General features: G+C 36.6%; 1 protein-coding gene across 4 annotated transcripts in view; it reads left to right on the top strand.

Moving 5' to 3' along the window:
* The window catches only part of LOC145518872 (disintegrin and metalloproteinase domain-containing protein 18-like), a 94930-nt gene that overhangs the window by 7249 nt on the left and 63467 nt on the right, over positions 1 to 24214 (top strand). For 2 of the 4 annotated variants that reach the window (XM_081524002.1, XM_081524001.1), the window contains exons 3-10: positions 3563 to 3618; positions 6294 to 6372; positions 6733 to 6809; positions 8296 to 8473; positions 11213 to 11278; positions 15474 to 15545; positions 15746 to 15912; positions 16873 to 16954. In XM_081524002.1, the coding sequence (XP_081380128.1) occupies positions 3563 to 3618; positions 6294 to 6372; positions 6733 to 6809; positions 8296 to 8473; positions 11213 to 11278; positions 15474 to 15545; positions 15746 to 15912; positions 16873 to 16954 (777 nt within the window). Of the gene's footprint in view, positions 1 to 2699; positions 3619 to 6293; positions 6373 to 6732; positions 6810 to 8295; positions 8474 to 11212; positions 11279 to 15473; positions 15546 to 15745; positions 15913 to 16872; positions 16955 to 24214 lie in introns of all 4 variants that reach the window. The other 2 variants (XM_081524004.1, XM_081524003.1) reach the window with 2 other exon arrangements.

The raw sequence follows: 24214 nt of genomic DNA, 5'->3' as shown, positions 1-24214 counted from the left end.
GGTCTGTTCATATTTTCTGTTTCTTCCTGGTTCAGCCTTGGGATTTGTACCTTTCTAAGACTTTATCTGTTTCATCTATGTTGTCCATTTTCTTGACTTATAGCTGTTAATAGTCTCTTATGGTTTTCCCTGGTGTCTCTGTGGTAACAAACCCACCTGCCAACGCAGGAGACGCGTGTTTGATCCCTGGGTCAGGAAGATCTTCTGGAGAAGGAGATGACAACCCACTCCAGTATTCTCGCCTGGAAAATCTCATGGACTGAGGAGCAAAAGAGATTGACATGACTTAGCGACTAAACACCACCAATAGTCTCTTATGGTCATCTATATTTCTGTGGTGTCAGTTATAACTTCTTTTTCATTTCTGATTTTATTAATTTAGGCCCTCTTTCTATTTTTTTTTTTTTGATGAGTCTTACTACAGCCTTGTAATATTGTTTGAAGTCACAGAGTGTGATATCTCTGGCTTTGCTTTTCTTTTTCAAAATTTTCATAGGTATTAATGTTCTGTTGTAGGATTGTTGTCTCTCTGTGAAAAATGACATTGAAATTTTGATAAGGATGTATTGACTCTATAGATCACTTTGAGTGGTATGGAAAAGTGTTATTCCCTTTAACTCGTAGACATAGATTGTCTATTTATCTGTGTCTTCTCTAATTTTATTCATGATTGCTTTTTAGTTTTCAGTGTGTACGTTTTTCACCTCCTTGGTTAAATTTACCCTTAAATATTTTATTCTTTTGTTTTTATTGTAAATGGGATTGGTTTCCTCTTTTTCTTTCTAGTAATTCATTGTTAAGTATATATAAACAACACTGATTTTTGTATTTTGGTCTTGTGTCTTAAAACTTTCCTGAATTCATGTATTAATTCTGATAGCTTTTTGGCATTGTCTTTAGGGTTTTCTGTACATGTGATCATGTCATCTGCAGAGACAGTGTTACTTCTTTCACCCCTTTTGTTTTCTCTGCTCAAGGGAAGCTCCCGTAACTAGGTGATTTCTTAGCCAGTTCCTCCAGTGCATCTGTATAAGGTGGGGCAGTATGTGTGGACAAATCCCACTGAGGGAGAAGCTGGAGAATTAGTTTTATAATGATCACTGGGATGAATCAGAGCAAGAAAGCACAGGGAATGCCCTCACATCTGTTCAAGTTCCCAGATGACGACTAATTATGTACCCAGTCAGCTGCCAAGTACAAGCTATTTAGAAGCTCAGCCCCCAGGCAACAGCCTAGGAAGTATGCACTCAAACCCTTTCCACAGATAAGTTTGGACTTTTATGTTTTTTTCCTGTCTATCCCCTCTGCCTTGAGCCCAGGAAGATAGCCCTGGGATGTGCTTGCATTTCTGTGTAAACATCTTCTCTTAAGAAGACTCTGGGAACCTATAAATGCTGACCCTGTCAGATCTCAGAGTTGGGTGATAACGGGATCCAAACCTACAGGTAGCAGCCTTAAAAGATGAGGTTGCATCGCCAATATTTTCTAAGTAGAAATGGAATATATACTTTAAAAATTGTGAATCGCTATATTATACATCTGTAACATATAATATTATACATTAGTATGTGTGTGTGTGAATCACTCAGTCGTGTCTGAGTCTTTGCGACCCCGTGGACTGTAGCCTGCCAGGCTCCTCTGTCCATGGGATTCTCCAAGCAAGAATACTGGAGTGGGTTGCCATTTCCTTTTTCAGGGGATCTTCCCAACCCAGGGATCAAACCTGGGTCTCCTGCACTGCAGGTGGATTCTTTACCATCTGAACCACCAGGGAAGCCCTAATTGGCTATACTTCAATATAAAATAAAAAGTTTAAAAAAAAAAAAGTTGTGCTGCTGGACGCCTGGTCCAAACCTTTTGGTGCTGAGGGAGATACTGAGAATCAGGGCTTCTCTCCTGATTGGAAGGTATTTTGCGAGGGCTGGGTTTTATGGTGTGTGTGTGTTTCAGCCTTTCCTGCCCTTTTGCGTGGTGGATATTTTCTCGGTCACCCAGTTTTGAGGAGCCACTCTGCCACTTTCTGGATTTCTCTCAGAGGCAGTTGACCCATGCAAAGCTTATATTTGTTGTATCTGTGGGAGGAAGATAAGACCAGAGCCTCTTATCCTGTCATCAGGCTTATATCATGTTCCTGGGTATATTTGTTTTTGATTGGATTAACCCTGCTAATTTTATTTGGTTGATTGCTTAACTTTGTGACTTGCCATTAAAATGTATTATCCTTTGTTTTGGCAGGCAGTTGGGTTACCTATGAACCAGACTGAAAATGTCATACTTGTAATGTCTTTGGCAGGTCTTCCTTGGTGGCTCAGTGGTAAAGAATCTGCTTGCAATGCAGGAGGCTCGGGTTTGATACCTGGGTCGGAATGATACCCTTGAGAAGGAAATAACAAACTGTTCCAGTATTCTTGCCTGGGAAGTCCCCTCGACAGAGAAGCCTAGCGGGCTACAGTCTATGGGGTCTCAAAGAATCAGACACGACTGAGCAACTAAACCACAATATCTTTAGGATGAATGTCTAGAGTAACCCTGACTCTAGTTTATAGGTTTCTAGGTTAGTTTCTCCTTAACACTAAAGTTTGACCCTTCTGTGATCTTTAGTGAATGGCATGAGTGTGTTCAGTGACATTTGCCTCCTCTGGTTGATCAGACCTTGAATGCCTCCCAGCACTGTGTGAGCCGTGGGTTTTATTCCTCAGCTCCCGAGTTGTTCTTTGCCCATGGTGTTGGACAGACTCTAAATTCACAAAGTGGTTCCTACCATCTGGTGTTCAGATCCTTGAAGAAGCTCCACCTGTGAGTATGGGAAAGACCTGTGACTTCCTTCCAACCAATAGGATATGGCCCAGTAGATGGATGTACCTCTGAGGATCATATTTTGTTAAAGGACAAAGATTGGATTTCATGCCTGTATCATTCTTTTGTATAAAACATGTTTTGCTAGACCCACTCTCACCCTCCAGATGATGTTTTAAAAGCAGCCTGCCGTACTGGGTACTGTGTACCTCTCCTGCTCCTGGACCCCTTCCCATCAAGGTGATGAGGACCATTACAGCTTAGACCCTGTAGTCTCACAGATGCTGGAGCCCCAGCATTCTTCCCTTGCTTCCTTCTCTCAGGTCTGTCATTAGCTTATGTGTGAAGCATTGTAAAGCAGCTCTAGTGTTTGAGAGTGTGTATTCATGTATTTATAAACATGTTATTGTTTCATTGTATTTTGTGTAGCATGTAAGCCTACAGTCATGCCTCATTCATTTTGGCTAAGGATGAGTATGTTTTTTATAAACATAAACAGTAAAATCTAGTATTAATACATAGTAAAGTTGTAGTTCTTCAAAATATGGCTTTCATCTCTTCTTTTCAAAAGCCATTCCCTACATTTATCGCCCTCATCCTGAGTTTATTAAAAAATTTAAAATTATTGCTAGTTAAAACAATAAATTCTGAAGGATATATGCTTTTTAAAAATGGATTGGGTGAGTCTTTTTTGACTTTAGTGAAAAAATACACTTATTTTATGTATTTCTGATTTACTTAATTACCTTTATTTGCTTTATTTTAGGTGACTTATATCATTACCATTGATAAAAAACCATACGTTCTGCATCTCAGAAAACAGTAAGAAATGATTTTCCCTTAAAGCTTAGAATTTACTTTTTTAAAAAATGTTTTTGTACACTGATTAAATATAAGCAAGCAGCAAAATGTAGGCTGTTTAATTAGTTTTTCAGTTTTGGATTCATTAGTTCCTGAATATTAAGCCTACGAGAACTTTGATTTTTATTTTCCAGCTTGTTATTTTCAAATAAAGCTATGCATAAATAAGTAAGCATTTAAATCCATGAACTCAAGAACTGCAAGTTATGTATCAAGGATATCCAATATGCAGCCAAACGTGTATATATCATGTGGTTATTGGCAGAAAATTGAACTAGTAGCATACTTTGTGTGGAGGTTTTAATTATATATGTATGTATGTATTTATTTATTTTTTAATATATGTATTTATTTTAACAACTTTATTTGGTAAATTATGTGTATATACATATAATCATAAAACTCTCAAGTGTGTAATTATATAAGTTTAATATAGTATCACAATTTTCAACCATAAATCAGTTTTAAAACATTTCGTTCTCCACATAAGACCTGTCATACAATTTCACATTTAATCCCTGTTATCAGCCACTACTCTGGACAACAAGCGATCTATTTTCTGTCTCAATCTGTGTTTTTCAACATTTTATATACTGAAATAGCCTCTTCTCTGCCTACATATTTGAAAATATGTATTTTTAACAACTGCATTTTGTCTGCCTGCATTTTTGTGGTTGAATAAGGCTGGAGAAGATTTTCCTTACTTAATTCATGACTATTCTCATCTAACTCATGATCATTAAACTCATGTTGGTCTTTAGGGTCACTTCCATTCCGTTAAAAAATATTCTTTGGTAAGATCATCAATGATCCTCATGTTTCTAAATGCCAGTTACTTTTTATTCTTCCTTTTTCTTGGCCGGTCAGTGGCATTTTGTTGGTAAGACCATCAATGATCCTCATGTTTCTAATGCCAGTTGCTTTTCAGTCTCCCTTTTTCTTGGCCGGTCAGCGGCATTTTGTGTAGCTGAGCAGCGTCTCCTCCTTACAACAGTTTCTTCATTTGGCTTCCAGGACACAGCAAGTCTCCTGGTTTGTCTCTTATCATTGTACTCAGTCTTCCTCAGATTTCGTTTTGTTTGTTTTCTGATTCCACCTCATCTCTCTCATCTTAGGAGTACTCCATGGTGCTATTCTTAAACCTCGCCTTTTTTCCTAGCTATACTCAATCACCTGGTTCTTTCATCTGCTCCTATGGGTGTATTGATTACTCCCAGACTTATATCTCTACTTTATTCCTCTTTAGTGAACACCACGTTCATGTATTTGACTCCTTATTTGATAACCAAGAGTTTGCTGTAATTCTCATATTTAATGTGCCTAAAATATACTTCTGATCATGTTTCAAAATTTGTCTTTTTCTCAGTTAATTTAGTAAATGGTATGTCTACTCTTTCAGTTTCTCACAACAAAAATGTTAGAGTCACTCTTGACGTCTTATGATTTCTTTTATTTTCCCCCACATCCAATGGATTGCTAAATCCCATGTGATCTACCTTCAAAGTGCATTCAACAGAAATCAAACCAGTATTTTAAAGTAATCATCAATCAATTAAAAACAAATAATTATTTTTTAAAAAATGCATTCAGCAATTGAACCTCCACCACTGCTACAATCCTAGTTTAAGCTATCATCATGTCTTTACTGGATAATAGCCTATCATCCAGCTATTGTAGCCTAGATGATCTCTTTGTTTGTGCTTATCTGTCCTACAGATGGTTCTCAACACAAAGTTCAGTCTGATTATATTAAAATGTTGGTCTGATCCTGCTCTCTTCCTGCTCAGAATCTCCCAGTGGTGGCTTCTCATCTCTGGGACACCACCCCTTACTATTGTCTCTTGTCTGGGCTTCCCTGGTGGCTCAGAGGTTAAAGCATCTGCTTGCAATGCAGGAGACCCAGGTTCCATCCTTGGATCGGGAGGATCCCCTGGAGAAGGAAATGGCAGCCCACTCCAGTATTCTTGCCTGGAGAATCCCATGGACGGAGGAGCCTGGTAGGCTACAGTTCACGGGGTGGCAAAGAGTCGGATACGACTGAGCAACTTCACTTTTCTCCACACTTCACCACATGTACTTTGCCCTCTAGATGGTCTTTGTAGACACAAAGCCTCTCTCTGCCTCAGGATATTTGCATTTCCTCCTAGCTCTGTGCAGATCCAAGTGGCTTGTTTTCAGGTCTTCGGTAATCAAATCACTTAGCCTTTCCTTGCCATCCTGTCTACATTTGCAACCAACCTCCAGGCCTTATTTATTATCACCTAACACACTAGCAGTATGTCTCTCACTGTGAGGAAGACCATGGTTTTGTCTTTTGTATATTGCTGCACCCCAGTGCCTTGAATTGAATCTATCAGATCGTTGGCACTCAGCAAATATTGTTGAATGAAGACATTTGTAGGCGCACACACAAATATCTGATATGGAGGATTCAAAGTCTCTTCTGGTGTTAAGAAAGCCTAAACTCTGAGATGCCAGTTCAATGAATTTACACTGAGAGGGCATGCCAAAATTACTCTAATTAAAGAATACTCTTAATATGAATCCTATATATTTTACTCTTATTTTTATTATTTTAATGTTTATGTTCATAGTAAATTCATGACTCAACTACTTTTAATTTTTGTTTTCCTTAGCTCATTTGTATCCCAGAACTTTTTGGTTTATACATCTAATGAAACTGGATCTTTGCATTCTGAGTCTTCCTATTTTAAGGTAAGACCCAGATGTCTTAGACATTCATTACCACACATTTCTTTATTGAAGTAGGTTTACTGTTATCATTGGGATATGCTTGTTCCATGTTAGCAGTTTCATACAAATATTTTACTCCATATTCCATGTATGATAGGGATGAAATCCAGATCCAGAGAACACGTCTGGGCACCTCGTTGGTATAAAATAAAGAAAGGTGTCAAATACGTATTTTCCTTGATGAAAACCACTTTTAATAAATCTTTATGATACACAAACTTATTACTTTCAACTGTTTTAATGTTTTGAATATTTATAACGTTTGCCAATACATTTTATGCATAAATAATTTATTTTTGACCTCACTGTACCGTTTTTCAGATGCATTGTCATTACCAAGGATACATTGCAGGTTTCCCAAATTCAGTCGTGACACTCAGCATCTGTTCTGGACTCAGGTAACAGAATCTTGGGGCTTCTCCATAACTCAGTGGGTAAAGAATCTGCCTGCAATGCAGGAGACACAGGAGAGGTGGGTTCGATCCCTGGGTCAGGAAGATCCCCTGGAAGAGGGTATGGCAACCCACTCCAGTATTCTTGCCTGAAAAAAATCCCATGGACATAGGAGTCTGGTGGGCTACAGCCCATCCATGGTGGCTCAAAAAGTAAAGAATCTGCCTGCAATGCAGGAGACCCACGTTCAGTTCCTGGGTTGGGGAGATTCCCTGGAGAAGGGAATGGCAACCCACTCTAGTATTCTTGCCTAGAGAATTCCATAGACAAGGAGTCTAGTGAGCTACAATCCATGGGGTCACAAAGAGTCAGACATGACTGAGCGAGTAACACACAACAGAATCTTTAAGGTTATTTATACATGAAAAGTTAGGATACACTTTAAAATAAAACCCAGTGGCTGAAAAACACAAGTCTGGGATATTTAAGGAGAATTCCAATCGGAATATTTTCTCCATGATGGCCTTACTTTTTAATATTAATAAATGGACCTTTGCAGTAACCATTGAAGTGAAATCACTCAAGGGAATCCTAACTGAAGATACATTCAAGATATTGAGGAGAAAGAGACAGATGCAGTTAAAAAAAATTCGAACACACCCACCCCGACCCCCCCAAATCCTTTAGAACATCTCCCTGGACGTTATTGTTGTATTTTGTATCAGCTATCTGGAATAGTTATGGAAAATGACATTAAATGGTTACTTAACTAAGCGCAAGTTGTATATTCTCAGTGTAGGTGTGCTTTGTATCAGATGTAGGATGACTAGCTGAGAAGGTACCTCAGAGGTAAAAGGGCAGGGGTGATGATTTTCATCACTGAAGTGGCAGGAAGAAGGCAGTGAGTTTCTCAGGTGGAAATACAGGTCCAGAGCAGAGCAAAAAGGCTCTTCCCACCTTCCCTTTGCTTTTCGTCGCCTGATGCCCAGAACTTGTTGACTCAGAAACTTGACATTCTCTGAATGTGGTTTTCCTACGTATCAGCCTTTTTAGACCTCCACTCTATGTATCCACTGCCCCTTATTTTAACCTCTGTGAGAACAAGAACTTTTTATTCTTGGAATTCTCCACAAATGCCTTGGTTTCCAGCAAATCAGTTCAGTTCAGTCGCTCAGTCGTGTCCGACTCTTTGCAACCCCATGTGTGGCCTTAATACACCTTGAATGAATGTGACTGCTATACGGAAAAAAACAAAATACTTTTCAGTATATTTATTTATTTAATATGTGAGAAAAACTGAGGCAGATGTGGTTACTCAGTTACTAGTGGTAGCTGAAAAAAAAAGTAAGAAAAGAGATTGAGTTTAAAACATGTTCCTCACTATGGTTTCTCATTTCTTATGGCATTTTGAATTATAAGTCTGATGCAATCGTTTGCAGGATGATGGGATTATTTGCAGGATTTTTATGTTATTGTTTCCTAAATATTCAGGGGATTCCTTCAGTTTGAAAATATCAGCTATGGCATTGAGCCTTTGGAATCTTCAGCAAGATTTGAGCACATAATTTATCAAGTGAAAAATGACCATCCAGCTATACCAATGTTCGCAGAAAATTACAGCAATATTTGGCAGAAAGATCAGTCCTATACAATCCATTTAAGCTCACAGGTAACTGAGACAATTCTGATGTCATGACACATTATAAAATTACTTCTGTAGAATTGTTTTAATCAGGAAAAGGAAGTACTTAGCTGCTGAGTAGCAATATAACAGTTGGTATCTTCTTTCTACATGGGTATATAAAACATCCATATTCCATCTAAAATACATGAGAATATGCAATAAGGTATTTCAAGCTTATTGTTGTATGTTGTATTATGTAATATTTCTTGTTTTTCATTTTTATTCAAGCAAAATTGCTTATTATTGAATAAAATTAAGAATATGGAAAGACTAGTTACCACTGCCCTGGTAAAATTGCTTTTAATATTTTGATATATAGGTTTACATACTACTGGGACATGTCTTTCTAAAATACTATATCATTTGTATATTATTAAACTTTTAATTTGTAGCCTGAATATAGAATTCTTAGTTGACAGGTGTTTTTCTTTCATCACTTTGGATATTTCAGTTCACTATCTTTTAGACTCCATGGTCTCTGATGAAGAATCAGATGTCAGTCATCTTATTGAGGATTCCTTGTGCACGACATATCCCTTCTTTGTTGATTCTTTCAAGAGTCTGTCTTTGCCTTAAGACAGTTTTCTTATGATGTCTCTTTGATTGGATCCCTTTGAGTTTATCCTACTTGGAGTTCATTAAGCTTCTTGGATGTTTAAATTAATTTTTTCATAAGATTTAGGAACTTTTTGGCCATTAGTTCTTTGAAGATCCTTTTTGCCCTTTTATCTGTCTCCTCTCTATTACCTCCATTATATGCATGTTGGTGTGCTTGAAAATGCCCCACAGGAAAAGAGCAGGTTCTGTTCATTTTTTTCCATTCTGTTTTCTTTCTCTTCCTCAGACTGTATAATCTCAACTGACTTTAAAGAGGTACAAGGAGGGAAATCTTCGTGGTGACAAAATAGTTTTGTATCTTGATTGGAGTTGTGGTTATATAAACATACACATGACAAAATGATGTAGAGATATACACATACACGTTGTACCAGATGAATACCCTAGTTTTGAAAATGTACTGTAATTTTGTAAGATGTAACCACCAGGGAGAACTACAAGAGATCTGTGATCTATTTTGGCAATATTCTATGATTCAATACTTAATTTGAAAAACTGAACAAAAAATTTCAAAGAAGAGACTAAAAGTAACCCATTAAAATGAATGGATTTTGAAGTTCATTTACTGAAAATGACATGTGACATTATGATGAATGGTACTATAAGTTCATTTTAAAACACAGGTATTAAAGATACATTTTTATTATTTTGAAAATAAGAATATAAATTTGAAAAGGCAAATGGGGAAAAAATGGTGTTATTAAAATATGAAATCTGCTGTGTAGAAACATACTGAAAATTGGTTATGGAGTGTACATAATTTGTAATTATATTCAACCAGGCTGCAATTCAGAAGCCATGATTGTCAACAGTGACTTACATTTTTATACAGGCACAGTAAGAGCAACCATAATACAAAATATTTTTGAAGTTAATTTTGAACACCAAGAAAAGAAATCAGCATCTCAGTATATACATATTTAAGATGTATGCATAGTTTACTTCCCTGTGAAAATATAAACCTAGGCTCTACCAGTTGAATCCAGTTTCTTTGTTTGCTTATTTATTTATAGTAAGCTATGCTATTTTGTTGGAGAAGGCAATAGTAACCCACTCCAGTACTCTTGCCTGCAAATCCCATGGGCAGAGGAGCCTGGTAGGCTGCAGTCCATGGGGTCACTAAGAGTCGGACATGACTGAGCAACTTCACTTTCACTTTTCCCTTTCATGCATTGGAGAGGAAATGGCAACCCACTCCAGTGTTCTTGCCTCGAGAATCCCAGGGATGGGGGAGCCTGGTGGGCTGCCGTCTATGGGGTCACACAGAGTTGGACACGACTGAAGCGACTTAGCAGCAGCAGCATGTTGTTTTGTGGGGCTTCCCTGGTGGCTGAGTGGTAAAGAATTCACCTGCCAATACAGGAGATCCCTGGGTCAGAAAGATCCCCTGGAGAAGGAAATGGAAACCCACTCCAGTTTTCTTGCCTGGAGAATTCCGTGGACAGAGGAGACTGGTGGGCTGTAGTCCACGGAGTCACAGAGTCAGACATGACTTAGTGACTAAACAACAGCAACAACAAAAAGCTGTTTTGTGACAGATGCCACCTTTGTTCCCTCCTTACACTTAGATTTAGTTACCAGTGCACTTGGGTCAAGGAAGAAATTGTAGGTCCTTTAAAATATCCATGTGTGAAATGGTATTTCAGCATGTTACATATACAGCTCTTGTAAAACACCATTAGAGTACTGAATGATGGTGTAATAAATTGATGATTTATAGCTGACTAACTTGGACACAATCAAGGATTATTACATTGTATCAAATGGGACACAGAGCCTATGCTCTGGAGCTATGGAGTTACTCACTTTCTCTTATTCAGTATTAATAGTGAATACCTAGACTTCTACCTTACTCTAGCAGGCTCACTGGGATTCCTTTAAACTTGGAATCTGTTTTCAAGTTAATTTTCTGATTTGCAATTAACTTTTATAGTTAAGACCTCATGAGTGTTTTATATATATATATATATATGTGTGTGTGTGTGTGTGTGTGTATATATATATATATATATATATATATACACCTCACTTTTGCCTCCATTACATGTCACTGTCTGTGTTTAACAAATTCAAAACATACTAACATTTGATAAATTCTCTTTTCAGGAAAAAACTTTTTCAGAACTATTGCCCCAATATCTAGAAATGCACATTATAGTGGAAAAAGCTTTGGTAAGTCAAACTTTCCCCTCCTTCCCTTGCCCTCTCTCTTCTTTCCCATTTTTTTCCCCTTTCTTAAAGCTTAATGTTTTACTGCTCTCACCTAGAGAACATCAGCCAAAATGTTTAATCATTTCTGAGTATTAAATTTATGAGATCAATTTATGGAAATTTTTTATATTGTTAGCTCTCTTACAGGTTTCAAAATTAATATTTCTAATGATTATGGAAAGGTAGCTACACTTTTTTTGCTAAATGTTTATAAAAAAATTAAAACCTAGAACTGCCAATTTGGAGCAATTTATCTTTCAGAGTCCAGACATTTGTAATTTTATTTTTAATTAATTCATTTTTTATTGAAGTATGATTGATTTACAATGTTGTGCCAATATCTGCTGTACAGCAAAGTGAATCAGTTATATACATATAAGCATTCCTTTTTAACATTCTTTTCCATTATGGTTTATCACAGGACATTGAATACAGTTCCCTGTGCTATAAAGTGGGACCTTGTGGTTTATCTCCCTTCTCTCTTTAAACAGAATGAAAAACTTCCTTAAAGACATAATGTAATTTTCTGATTGTTTCCAAGTAAAAATACTTAATTTTAGGTGTGACTTGGATATGGTTAGGAGGCTTCCCCCATGGCTCAGTGGTAAAGAAACCGCCTGTGATGCAGTAGATGTGTATTTGATCCTTGAGTCAGGAAGATCCCCTGGAGAAGGAAATGGCAGCCCACTCCAATAATCTTGGCTGGAATATCCCATGGACAGAGGAGCCTGGAGGACTACAGTCCATAGGGCCACAGAAGAGTCAGACAGGACTGAGTGAACAACAAATGGATATAATTAGGATCCCAAACTAGCCTGGGATGCGCAATATTATCTACCTGCCCTCTCATCCCCAGATCAGGCCAGAGTCTCTTTGACCACACTTCCTAACTGCCTTGCCCTCTCCTTAACCTGCTGTACCCTCTCCGGTCACAGTGTTTTCTTTGAGCTGTGATAGATATTTGCCATCTGACCAATTAACTTAATATTTTTTCCAATTTTTTGAGAAATAATTGATAAATATGATTGTATATGGCTAAATTGTACAATGTGAAGATTTGATGACCATGTACACTGTGGATTGTTTACCAAAACCAAGATAATTAACACATTCACTGCTTCACAGCATTAACACTTTGTTCCGTGTGTGTGTGTGTGTGTGTGTGTGTGTGTGTGTGTGTGTGGTAAGAACACTTAAGAGAACTCATCAACTTTAAAGTGTACAATAAAGTGAAGTCACTCAGTCGTGTCCGACTCTTTGTGACCCCATGGATGGTAGCCTACCAGGTTTCTCCGTCCATGGGACTTTCCAGGCAAGAATACTGAAGTGGGTTGCCATTTCCTTCTCCAGGAGATCTTCCCGACCTAGGGATTGAACCCAGGTCTCCCGCATTGTAGGCAGATGCTTTACCGTCTGAGCCACCAGGGAAGATGGTGTACAATACCATATCATTAACTGTAGTCACTGTGCTGCACATTAGATACTCAGAACCTGTAACTGAAAAGTTTGTACCCTTTGACCTACATTTCTGCATTACCTCTCTGGCAACCAAAATTCTATTCTTTGTTTCTATGAAATTGGACTTTTTTTTTTTTTTAGATTCTACGTGTTAGTGATACGGTGACACAACACAGTTTTTGTCTTTCTTGGGTTGGCTTATTTCACTTAGCACAGTGCCCTCCAGATTTATCATGTTGTTGCAAACAAGAGAATTTCCTCCTTTTTGTGATTGAATACTATGCCATTGTACGTGTACTGTACTAAGTTGCTTTAGTTGTGTCCGACTCTTTGCAACCCTATAGATTATAGCCCACCAAGGCTCCTCTGTCCATAGGATTCTCCAGGCAAGAACACTGGAGTGGATTGCCAGGCCCTCCTCCCATTGTGCATATATACCACTTTTTTCTGTTCTTTCATCTGTTGGTGGACACTTACAGTTGTTTTCATATCTAGGCTATTGTGAATAACGTTTCGAATGTGGGAATACAGATATTTCTATGAGATACTGATTTCATTTTCATAGGCTCTTTACTGAGAAGTGGGATTGTCATTCATATGGTAGTTCCTTTTTTAAAGTTTTAAGGAACTGTTATATTGTTTTCCATAATGGCTGTACCAATTTACAATCCCACAATGTACAAGGGTTTCCTTTTCTCAACATGCTCACCAGCATTTGTCAGTTCAGTTCAGTCGCTCAGTTGTGTCCAACTCTTTGCAACCCCATGGACTGCAGCACGCCAGGATTACCTGCCCATCACCAACTCCCAGAGCTTTGCTCAAACTCATGTCCATCGAGTTGGTGATGCCATCCAGCCATCTCATCCTCTGTCATCCCCTTCTCCTGCCCCCAATCCTTCCCAGCATCAGGGTCTTTTCCAATTAGTCAGTTCATCACATCAGATGATCAAAATGCTGGAGCTTCAGCTTCAGTATCAGTTCTTCCAGTGCATATTCAGGACTGATTTCCTTTAGGATTGACTGGGTGGATCTCCTTGCAGTCGAAGGGACACTGAAGAGTCTTCTCTAACGCCACAGTTCAAAAGCGTCAACTCTTCGGCGCTCAGCGTTCTTTATAGTCCAACTCTCACATCTATATATGACTACTGGAAATACCATAGCCTTGACTAGACAGACCTTTGTTGGCAAAGTAATGTCTGCTTTTTAATATGCAGGCTAGGTTGGTCATAGCTTTTCTTCCAAGGAGCAAGCATCTTTTAATTTCATGGCTGTAGTCACCATCTGCAATGATTTTGGAAAGAAAATAAAGTCTGTCACTGTTTCCATTGTTTCCTCGTCTATTTGCCATGAAGTGATGGGACCAGATGCCATGATTTTAGTTTTTTGAATGTTGAGTTTTAAGCCAACTTTTTCACTCTCCTCTTTCACTTTCGTCAAGAGACTCTTTAGTTCCTTTTCACTTTCTGCCATAAGGTTGGTGTCATCTGCATATCTAAGGTTATTGATATTTGTCCCGGCAATCTCGATTCCAGCTTGTGCTTCATCCAGCCCAGCATTTCTCATGATGTACTCTGCTTTTAAGTTAAATAAGCAGGGTGACAATATACAGCCTTGATGTACTCCTTTCCCGATTTGGAAACAGGCCGTTTTTCCATGTCTGGTTCTAATTGTTGCTTCTTGACCTGCATACAGATTTCTTAGGCATATGTAAGCTCTTGTTTTTAGTTTTGTCTTTTTGGTGATAGCCGTTCTGACCGGTGTGAGGTGAAATCTCACTGTGGATTTTGTTTTCATTTCCCTGGTGGTTAGTCATGTTGAATACCTTTTGTGTACCTGTTGGTCACTTGCATGTCTTTTTTGGAAAAATATGCATTTGGTAAACATAGTGTCTTTTGAGTATCTAGATAAGAGTGAAATTGTTTTGTCATTGGGTTAGTGTAAATTACTTTTAGAGAATATCGATAATTTTCAAAAGTGACTGTAGCAGTTTGCTGTTCCATCTTCTCACAAGTGATTGGTATTGATAGTCTTTTTTCAACTTTAAATGGAGTATAATCTATGAAAATACTGAATCACCATGGTGTATACCTGTAACTAATATAATATTGTAAATTGACTATAGTTTTTAAAAATGTATTTATCTGTTTCAAAGAAAAAATGTTTTCTTTCTTTTCACCTTTACTCTATTTCATTTTGTTCTTTATTAAACCTTTTTGAATCATTCATGCCACATAATTTTCACTTTACATCATTAAGATTTCTGTCTTCCTAAAGATTTATTTGAGCATGTTGATTATTTTTAATATTTATTTACTCTTCTTTAATTGCTAAGCATGCAATGGGAAATACCGTGACTGATTTCTTTTGTTTTAGAAATATCTACTTCAAGAAACCCCTTTATAATACAGACGGATCTGTGAAATTATTTTAGTACCTCTTGATGATTTCAATTGTTTCTGCTGGACAGTGTCTTTAAAATATATAACAAGTGAGAATATATTTTGAATGCCTAAGTATGATTTTTTATTGTTGTTTGTTTTCATTATGGTAAATATTATTGTCTGTATGTTAGTATACTTTAATTCATCTCACAAATCCTATGATTTTCTTGCCTGCTATCATCAAGAGATATTCATCATACAGGAAAAATTGCTGTCACTTACATTTTTAAAAGAGTCATAAAAAATTTCTTTTTCAGTATGATTATATGGGATCAGAAATGATGGCTGTAACACAGAAAATTATCCAGATTATTGGCCTTGTCAATGCAGTAAGTTTTAACATTTTTGCATGTATAAATTTATGAAAAGTCATTGAAAACCTTTTCATTATATCATGGCAAATTAATGACTTCAAGTCCTTCATTTGGGTTAATATCCAAAGTAATGAAGTAAACTTTATTTTTTATGTACTGTTGCGATGTAATGATTCATTTTATTTGAATGTATACACTATAAATCTTATTTTTAGATGTTTCGTCAGTTCAAATTGACTGTGATGTTATCCTCCTTGGAATTGTGGTCAAATAAAAACCAAATTTCCACCACTGGAGATGCTGATGACTTATTACAAAGATTTTTGGCATGGAAACAGGACTATCTTATCCTTCAGCCCCACGATGTAACATTATTACTTATGTAAGCACAATGTTCTGCAGAGATATACATAAATAATTTCATTAATTTTATAACACATTTATGGTGTTTTTCAGTTTTCTGTAGGCCCCTTTGAAAATGTTAAGTAAAATATAGCTGTTGCCATCAAGGTGATAGTGTAGTAGGAAATATGATAAAAATAAAAACAACCTGAATCACTTATATGACAAATATTTTGGAATATAATTTATATGAAAAAAATCTGTCTTTCATGAGATTTTATAATATCAACTATATGACAGAATACATACAAACCCCAACTTATTAATGATGTAAAACTGACACTATTCAGTTAATAAATATTACCTACTATCTGTGAATGCATTTCATGTCTACTGTTCAATAAAGAAACATTTAGGTTTTTGGTAATATGGTTAGGGCTTCCCTGGTGGCTCAGATGGTGAGAATCTGCCTGCAGTGTGGGAGGCTCAGGTTTGATCCCTGAGTTGGGAAGATCCCTGGAGAGGGGAATGGCTCCCCACTCGAGTATTCTTGTGGAGAATTCCACAGATGGAGGACTCTGGCGGGCTACAGCCTATGGGGTCGCAAAGAGTAGGACATGACTGAAGAAATACCTGCCTATAATTTTAAAAACTGCTTATATTTAGATGGCAAGAACTATTTTCCATAAATTAAAAATTCCTTTTAATTTTTAGTGACCAAACCAATGAATTGCTGAATAAGGGAACCTGAAGAGAATTTGAGATAATAAAATTATATCAAGTCAAGGAGTTAGGTTAAGAAAAAAAAATTGGTATTAAGGTGAATTATAGTTTTCAAAATTTTGAGCATTTTGTATAGTATATTAGGTATTATTCAGATTAAAACTAGTATGTTTGAAAACTTATTTTAAATTTTATGGGAGATTTAACTTAATGAATAAGTTTGTGAATTGTTCTGAATGACCATGCTAATAAAAAAGGCAACTTTATAATGATGTAGTTACAGGAAACAGCCTAAATATGTGGGAGCAACATTTCCTGGCACAATATGCAATAGAAGCTATGATGCAGATGTTGCTGTGGTATGTAATTTGTGTCCTCTCCGTGACTATTTTTTTCTAAACTTTATATTGTGTTTTATAAGTAGTATTTTACATAGTGAAGTAAACTTGATTTTTTTCTCTATATCTGTATTTATTATTATTTTGTTGGGACAACATGATTTTAATCTCAGACAGTTTATTTAATTATAAATTTCAAACATGGGGAAATGATATGAAGGGATATGAATATACCTCTTCACCAGCCTGGCATAAAAGATAATAGCATTGTATCAGATTTCCTAAGGACATAAAACCTTAGGGAAAAGTTAAAGCCTTCTATTATGTCTCCTTCAAATTCAGGAAATAACAGAAGGCATGACTTCATATTTGCTAGTTTTTGCATATTTTATACTATTGTTACAAATACAACCATTAACTATGTATTATTGTTTTGCTTTGTTCTTGCTTTGTATATCATTTCAGAACTATTTTGAATAGCTTGTTAAAAGATGTATACAGGTTGAAGCATATAACTCTACTACTTAGTTTTTCTTTCAAAATTGTATCTTATGAAATAAAGCAAATATGCTTATTACAAATAAAAATGGTTTTATAAGACTTCTGTAAACAATTAAATCAGTTCTTTGCATAATCTATACTTCTCGAATCTTCTTCCTTTTGTTTTTAAAGTTTCCTTCCTGGCAGATAACTTAACGTCTGTTTCCTTTTAAATAAAAGCTTTATTGAAGTGCATCATGTATGGAGAACATTGCACAAGTATAAGTGTAGAGCACAATTGATTTTGGCCAAGTCATACATAGGTATAAGTATCACAGAGGTCAAAACATAAAATTGTATCAATACATCAGAAGACTCATAAATCCTTCCTCCCCCTATCTTGACACTTACTCACCAGTTAATTTGATCTTTCTTTGAGCTTTCTGTAAATAATAGAATGTGTGTTCTTAATGTGTGTGTCTATGACATATTTGCTCAAAACTACGTCTTTGAGAGTTATTCATGTTTATATGTGTAGAAATAGTTTGTTCATGCTTTTGCTCTGTATTTCTGAGAAATATGCCCAATAAATTCCTCGAGTATTCAAATTTCAGTTCAGTTCAGTCACTCAGTTATGTTCAACTTTTTGCGACCCCATAGACTGCAGGACGCCAGACCCCCCTATCCAACACCAACTCCCAGAGTTTACTAAAACTCGTGTCCATTGAGTCGGTGATGCTATCCAACCATCTCATCCTCTGTCATCCCCTTCTCCTCCTGCCTTCAATCTTTTCCAGCATCAGGGTCTTTTCCAATTAGTCAGCTCTTTGCATCAGATGGCCAAAGTATTGGGAGTTTCAGCTTCAGCATCAGTCCTTCCAGTGAATATTTAGGACTGATCTCCTTTAGGATGGACTGGATGGATCTCCCAGCTGTCCAAGGGACTCTCAAGGGTCTTCTCCAACACCACAGTTCAAAAGCATCAATTCTTCGGCTCTCAGCTTTCTTTATAGTCCAACTCTCACATCCATACATGACGACTGGAAAAACCATAGCTTTGACTAGATGGACCTTTGTTGGCAAAGTAGTCTCTGCTTTTTAATAAGCTGTCTAGTTTGGTCATAACTTTTCTTCCAAGGAGCAACTGTCTTTTAATTTTATGGCTGTAGTCACCATCTGCAGTGATTTTGGTGCCCCCAAAGATAAAGTCTGTCACTGTTTCCATTGTTTCCCCTTCTATTTGCCGTGAAGTGATGGGACCAGATGCCATGATCTTAGTTTTCTGAATGTTGAGTTTTAAGCCAACTTTTTCACTCTCCGCTTTCACTTTCATCAAGAGGCTCTTTAGTTCTTCTTCACTTTCTTCCATAAGGGTGGTGTCATCTGCGTATCTGAGGTTATTGATATTTCTCCCAGCAATCTTGATACCATCTCGTGATTCATCCAATCCAGCATTTCTCATGATGTACTCTGCATATAAGTTAAATAAGCAGGGAGACAATATATAGCCTTGACGTACTCCTTTCCCAATTTGGAACCAGTCCATTGTTCCATGTCCAGTCCTGTTGCTTCTTAACCTGTGCACAGATTTCTTAGGAGGCAGGTGAAGTGGTCTGGTATTCCCATCTCTTGAAGAATTTTCCACAGTTCCTTGTGATCTACACAGTCAAAGGCTTTGGCATAGTCAGTAAAGCAGAAGTAGATGTTTTTCTGAAACTCTGTTGCTTTTTTGATGATTCAAAAGATATTGGTAATTTGATCTCTGGTTCCTCTGCCTTTTCTAAATCCAGCCTGAACATCTAGAAGTTGACTGTTCATGTACTGTTGAAGCCTGGCTTGGAGAAGTTTGAACATTACTTTGCTAGCGTGTGAGATGACTGCAATTGTGTGGTAGTTTGAGCATTCTTTGGCATTGGAATGAAAACTGACCATTTCCAGTCCTGTGGCCACTGCTGAGTTTTCCAAATTTGCTGGCATATTGAGTGCAGCATTTTCACGGCATCACCTTTTGGGATTTGAAATAGCTCAACTGGAATTCCATCACCTCCACTCGCTTTTTTTGTAGTGATGCTTCAAAACTAGGCATTATCTATTGACTTCCTATATTGAAGTCAGGATTCAACATCCTAATAGCCTATTTCTTCATGGAAACATTTATGATCATTTTATCCTTCCATGCTATCTTTTATCATCCAACATGCTTGTTATATTGAAGCACTTTTAATCTGGGTACTAATTTACTTCTGTCCTGGAAAGTTTTATTGTATTGTTTACTTGATCATATTTTTGTTTCCCTTTTTTTTGTAGAACTTTGTTAAGGATGTATGAGAGCATTTTGACTCATCTATTTTTTTCTCTTTTAAACTTTTTCCTTTTATTTTTAATCCTTTTTCCCAACCTTGAGCAATTGGCTTAACTTGTCCCAGGGCATAAAATTGTGCGACTTCATATCATGGGTGTTGGTGGTTTAGTTGCTAAGTAGTGTCTGACTCTTGTGACCCCATGCACTGTATGTAGCCCACCAGGCTCCTCTGTCCATGGGATTTCCCAGGCAAGAATACTTGTGTGGATTGCCATTTCCTTCTCCAGGGGATCTTTTCTACCAAGGGATCGAACCCAGGTCTTCTGCATTGCAGGCAGATTCTTTATGACTGAGCCACCAGGGAAGCCCAATCATAGGTAGAAACCTTGCAATTATTGAAGTCCATGAACACCTTGCTTTAAGCCACATATGTTACAAACTGCATAAGACATATATCATGCTGTAGTTGAGTGTTCTATAAATGCCAGTTTTATAGACATTGTGTGATAGTACTTTTCATGTCTTAAACAATTTCCTGTTGTCTAGTGCTTTTGTCAATTATGAGAATTATCAAAGTCTCCAACTAAATTATGTATGTGTGTGTTTATTGTATTCATTTTAGCTTCATATTTTTGCAGCTCTTATGTTCGGTATGCAAACATTTAAGATTATTATTGAACTTTTTATTATTGCAGTATCCTTTGTCCATGATAATCTTTGTTCTGAAGCTAGCTTCATCTGTTATTAATATTGCCTCTCCAACTTTCTTATGATGAATGTTCCTATGCTAAATCTGTTTTCTTAACTGTTTTTGTCTTTATATATTATGTGAATTTCCAAACAGCAGCTGGACCATGTGTTTTTTCCTCCATTTCACCAATCTGTGTCTTTTAATTAGTATGTTTAGACAATTTGCACCGAATCTAATTGTTGATGTATCTGTATTTCAGTTTGTCAATTTAGTATATGTTTTCTGTTTTATCTTCTTTTTTTGGTCCTCTATTGACATTTCCAGTTCTCATTTTTTCTAGAACAATTTTAAGTATTATATTTTGATTTATTCATCATAGACATAAACAAGCGTGACCCATTAGCCAAATCTGTCCAACCACCCATATTGTAAATAAAGTTCTATTTACAGCTTTATCCACTCATTAACCCACTGTGTCTAGGTAATTATAGTTGTGACAAATACTGTATAGTACACAAATATATCCTCTTTATAGAAACTATCAATCTCTTATTTTTAGTGTTTTTCAATATTTCTCTTTGTAAAACATTTTTCATATTTTCTGTAGTGAGATTATACACACACACACTGACACAATCACATACACACAAGTCTGTTTACCAGCATTTTACTATTTCAAGTAGAATATAGAAATGTTAATACCATATTTATTTTAGATGTGAAATTATGTGTATAATCATAAAATGGGAAATTTTATGGTATAGTTTGCTTAAATATTACTTCTAAGCATATTAATAAGTATATCACACTAAATTATAATTTTTGTTTTCAACCCTGAAACATAATTAAAAAAAAATCAAATCAAAAATAGTTTATTTTATCCACTCATGTAAGTACTGTTTCTGTTCCTCTTTCTTCACTACTGATGTTACAGGTTTTCTTTTATTATCATTTTCTTTCTTGTCTGAAGAGCTTCCTTTAGTCATTGCTTTAAAGCTTGGTTACTGGCAATATGTCTCTTAATTTTTTGTTCATTTTAGAATATCTTTATTTCATCTTCATTCTTTAAGGATATTTTTGTTGGATGAAAGTCGTTTTCAGCACTTCAAAACTATTGTGTTACATTCTCTGTCTGACATTATTTCTGATGAGAACTCCTTTTAATCATTGTTCCTCTGTAAGCAATCTGTTGTTTTCCTCTGGTTGATTTCAAGACATTTAAAAATTTTCTCTGGCCATCTAATTATGATGTGTCTGATCATGGATTATTTTGAGTTTATTGTTAGAAGTTTTGTGAATCTATTAAATATGTAGATTTGTGTCTTTTGCCAAATTGAGGAGGTGTTCAGCCGTTTTTTTCTTCAAATATATTTCAGTCATGCACTTTTTCTCTTTTTCTGGGCCACTAATGATGTTAATGTTAGGTTTTTGTTGTTGTTGTTATTGTTGCACTGCTCCTGTATTTCTGTTAATTTTTTCAAAAGCTATTTCCGCTCTGTTTTGAGATTGGATAATTTATAGTAATCAGTCCTTAAGTTCGCCAATACTCCCTTCTGTCATCTCTGTTTTTTTTTTCCTAAATTCATCTGTTGAAGTTTATTTTCTTATTATTGTATTTTTTCTCTTCTGAAGTTTTCATTTGGCTCTTTTTATATCATCTATTTCTTTGATGAGATTTTCTATTTCTTAATTTGCTTTAAGAGTTTTCACAGTAGCTCGTTGGATCATTTTTATGGTGGTTGCTTTAAAAATCCTTGTCAGGAAATGCATCTTGGTTTTGCTTTCTGTTGATTGCCAGTTCTGACTGAAGTCAAGATATTCCTGGTTCTTGGTATGAGAGTAATTTGGGGCTGTATTCAGAATATTTCTGAGAATTGTCATGCGGCACTGATTTCTCATTACATTTTCCATTTCTGAAGACAGTTTATTTTCTAAAATACACATTCTAGTCTAGTTTTATGGGCCATTGCTCACATCCTGGTTTAGTTTTCATGGCCTTTTCAATGAGATTCTTTGAAACCTTGGACATTATAACATTCACAGGAAGTCTGGATTCTGCTGCTTTTCTCTGACGAGGGTTGATTTTTGTTTGCTTGTTTTGTCGTTCATTGCTCTCGGTTAAAGTCAGAACAGCAACTCAGCCTCACAGACAGAAGCTCTGGCCTTAGCTGAGCTCTTCAGTTGTGCTTGAGGCTGCTAATTGTATGAGTGTCTCAGGAATCAGCGAGAAATGTGGGAGACAGAATTCGGAGGATCTTCTTTCTGAAGTTTTCTGCTTGTGTATTTGGCAGTCATAATTTCCTGATATTCACATTTTATATTTTCCAGGCTAGAAATAGTAAAGATTTTGCCCCAAGTGCCCCGTGAACCCACATGCCATGTCCGTTATACTTGTCCTCAGTCTAAAAGTCACACAAACTGTCTATTTTTAGTTTCCTTCGAGCATGGACTCCCGACCAATGCTAAAAGCTTCTGTTAATCCCAGGTGGACTCCAACTTTGTCACCACCTTAAGTATATTATATTCTATATTATAGATTCTAAGTCTCTATTGAAACTGTCCCATGTTCATTTTTCTTCTCCGTTTTTTTCCTGTATCTGTGTGCATGCAAACACACACACCCCACAACTCTTCCTGCCCACCCCCAGCTTTACTGACTTCCCTGATAGCTCAGCTGATAAAAAATCCACCTGCAATCCAGGAGACCCCCGTTCGATTCCTGGGTAGGGAAGATTCCCTGGAGAAGGGTAGACTACGCACTCCCATACTCTTGGACTTCCTTTTGGCTCATCTGGTAAAGAATCCACCTGCAATGCGGGAGACCTGGGTTCGATCCCTGGGTTGGGAAGATTCCCCTGGTGAAGGGAAAGGCTGCCCACTCCAGTATTCTGGCCTGGAGAATTCCATGGACTGTATAGTCCATGGGGTTGTAAAGAGTCGAACACGACTGAACGACTTTCACTTTCCAGCTTTATTGAGACATAATTATATAATATATATAATTAAAGTGTACAGTATGATAATTTGATACTAGTTATGGAATGATTCCAAAAATTAATCAATATGTCCATCAATCCACTTTATTTATGAAAATGCCTAAGACCCACTCTCTTGACAGATTTCAAGTATATAATGCAGTTTCATCAACTGTAGTCACCATGCTTTATACCATGCACATACACACACAATGTCTTTATTTAAGGCATGAATTAAATTTTACTCATGATAATTTTTTTTGATATAGAAAAACTAAGAAGTTCTAAAAATTTTGTTTGTAATGATTAAAAACATGAGAAAAGTATCACGATTTATTTATCTGGCTTAAATCATATGAAATGCTACTCTTCTCCACCATCAGTCTGTTTTGGCTGACATCTCACTCCAGATTTCTTTCCCGTGGCCTTGCCTGTCTCTTGAACTTCTGTCCGGTCATTTCTTTACTTCACTCATTATACCGCAAGCTTTGAACAGGTTCCCAAGCAATCTTGCTACCACTATTCATAATGGCGGGTCATTTCCCAAACTTTGTATCTCAGCCTAAGCATCAATACCACAAATAGACTTTTCTAACTATCTGAACTATACAGTTATACGCCTCCTCAGAAATCTCTGTTGAAGGATTCCATTTCTTTAGAGCACTTTTCATACTTTCTTTATATCTGGGAAGTTTGTTGTTACTTTCCAACTAATTTTCTTTCTTCTTTCCTGTAATATATGCTCCAAGTGTGGACAAAGTCCCTTCCTTTCGCACATGCCACTATATTCTCATCTTTTATCATAGTGCCTGAACCATGTCTATACTGAACTG

The sequence above is a fragment of the Giraffa tippelskirchi genome, chromosome 8 (genome assembly GCF_054371585.1).
Source record: "Giraffa tippelskirchi isolate mGirTip1 chromosome 8, T2T-mGirTip1v1.2.pri, whole genome shotgun sequence".
NCBI lineage: Eukaryota > Metazoa > Chordata > Mammalia > Artiodactyla > Giraffidae > Giraffa > Giraffa tippelskirchi.
This window is presented reverse-complemented; position numbering and strand designations above follow the sequence as displayed.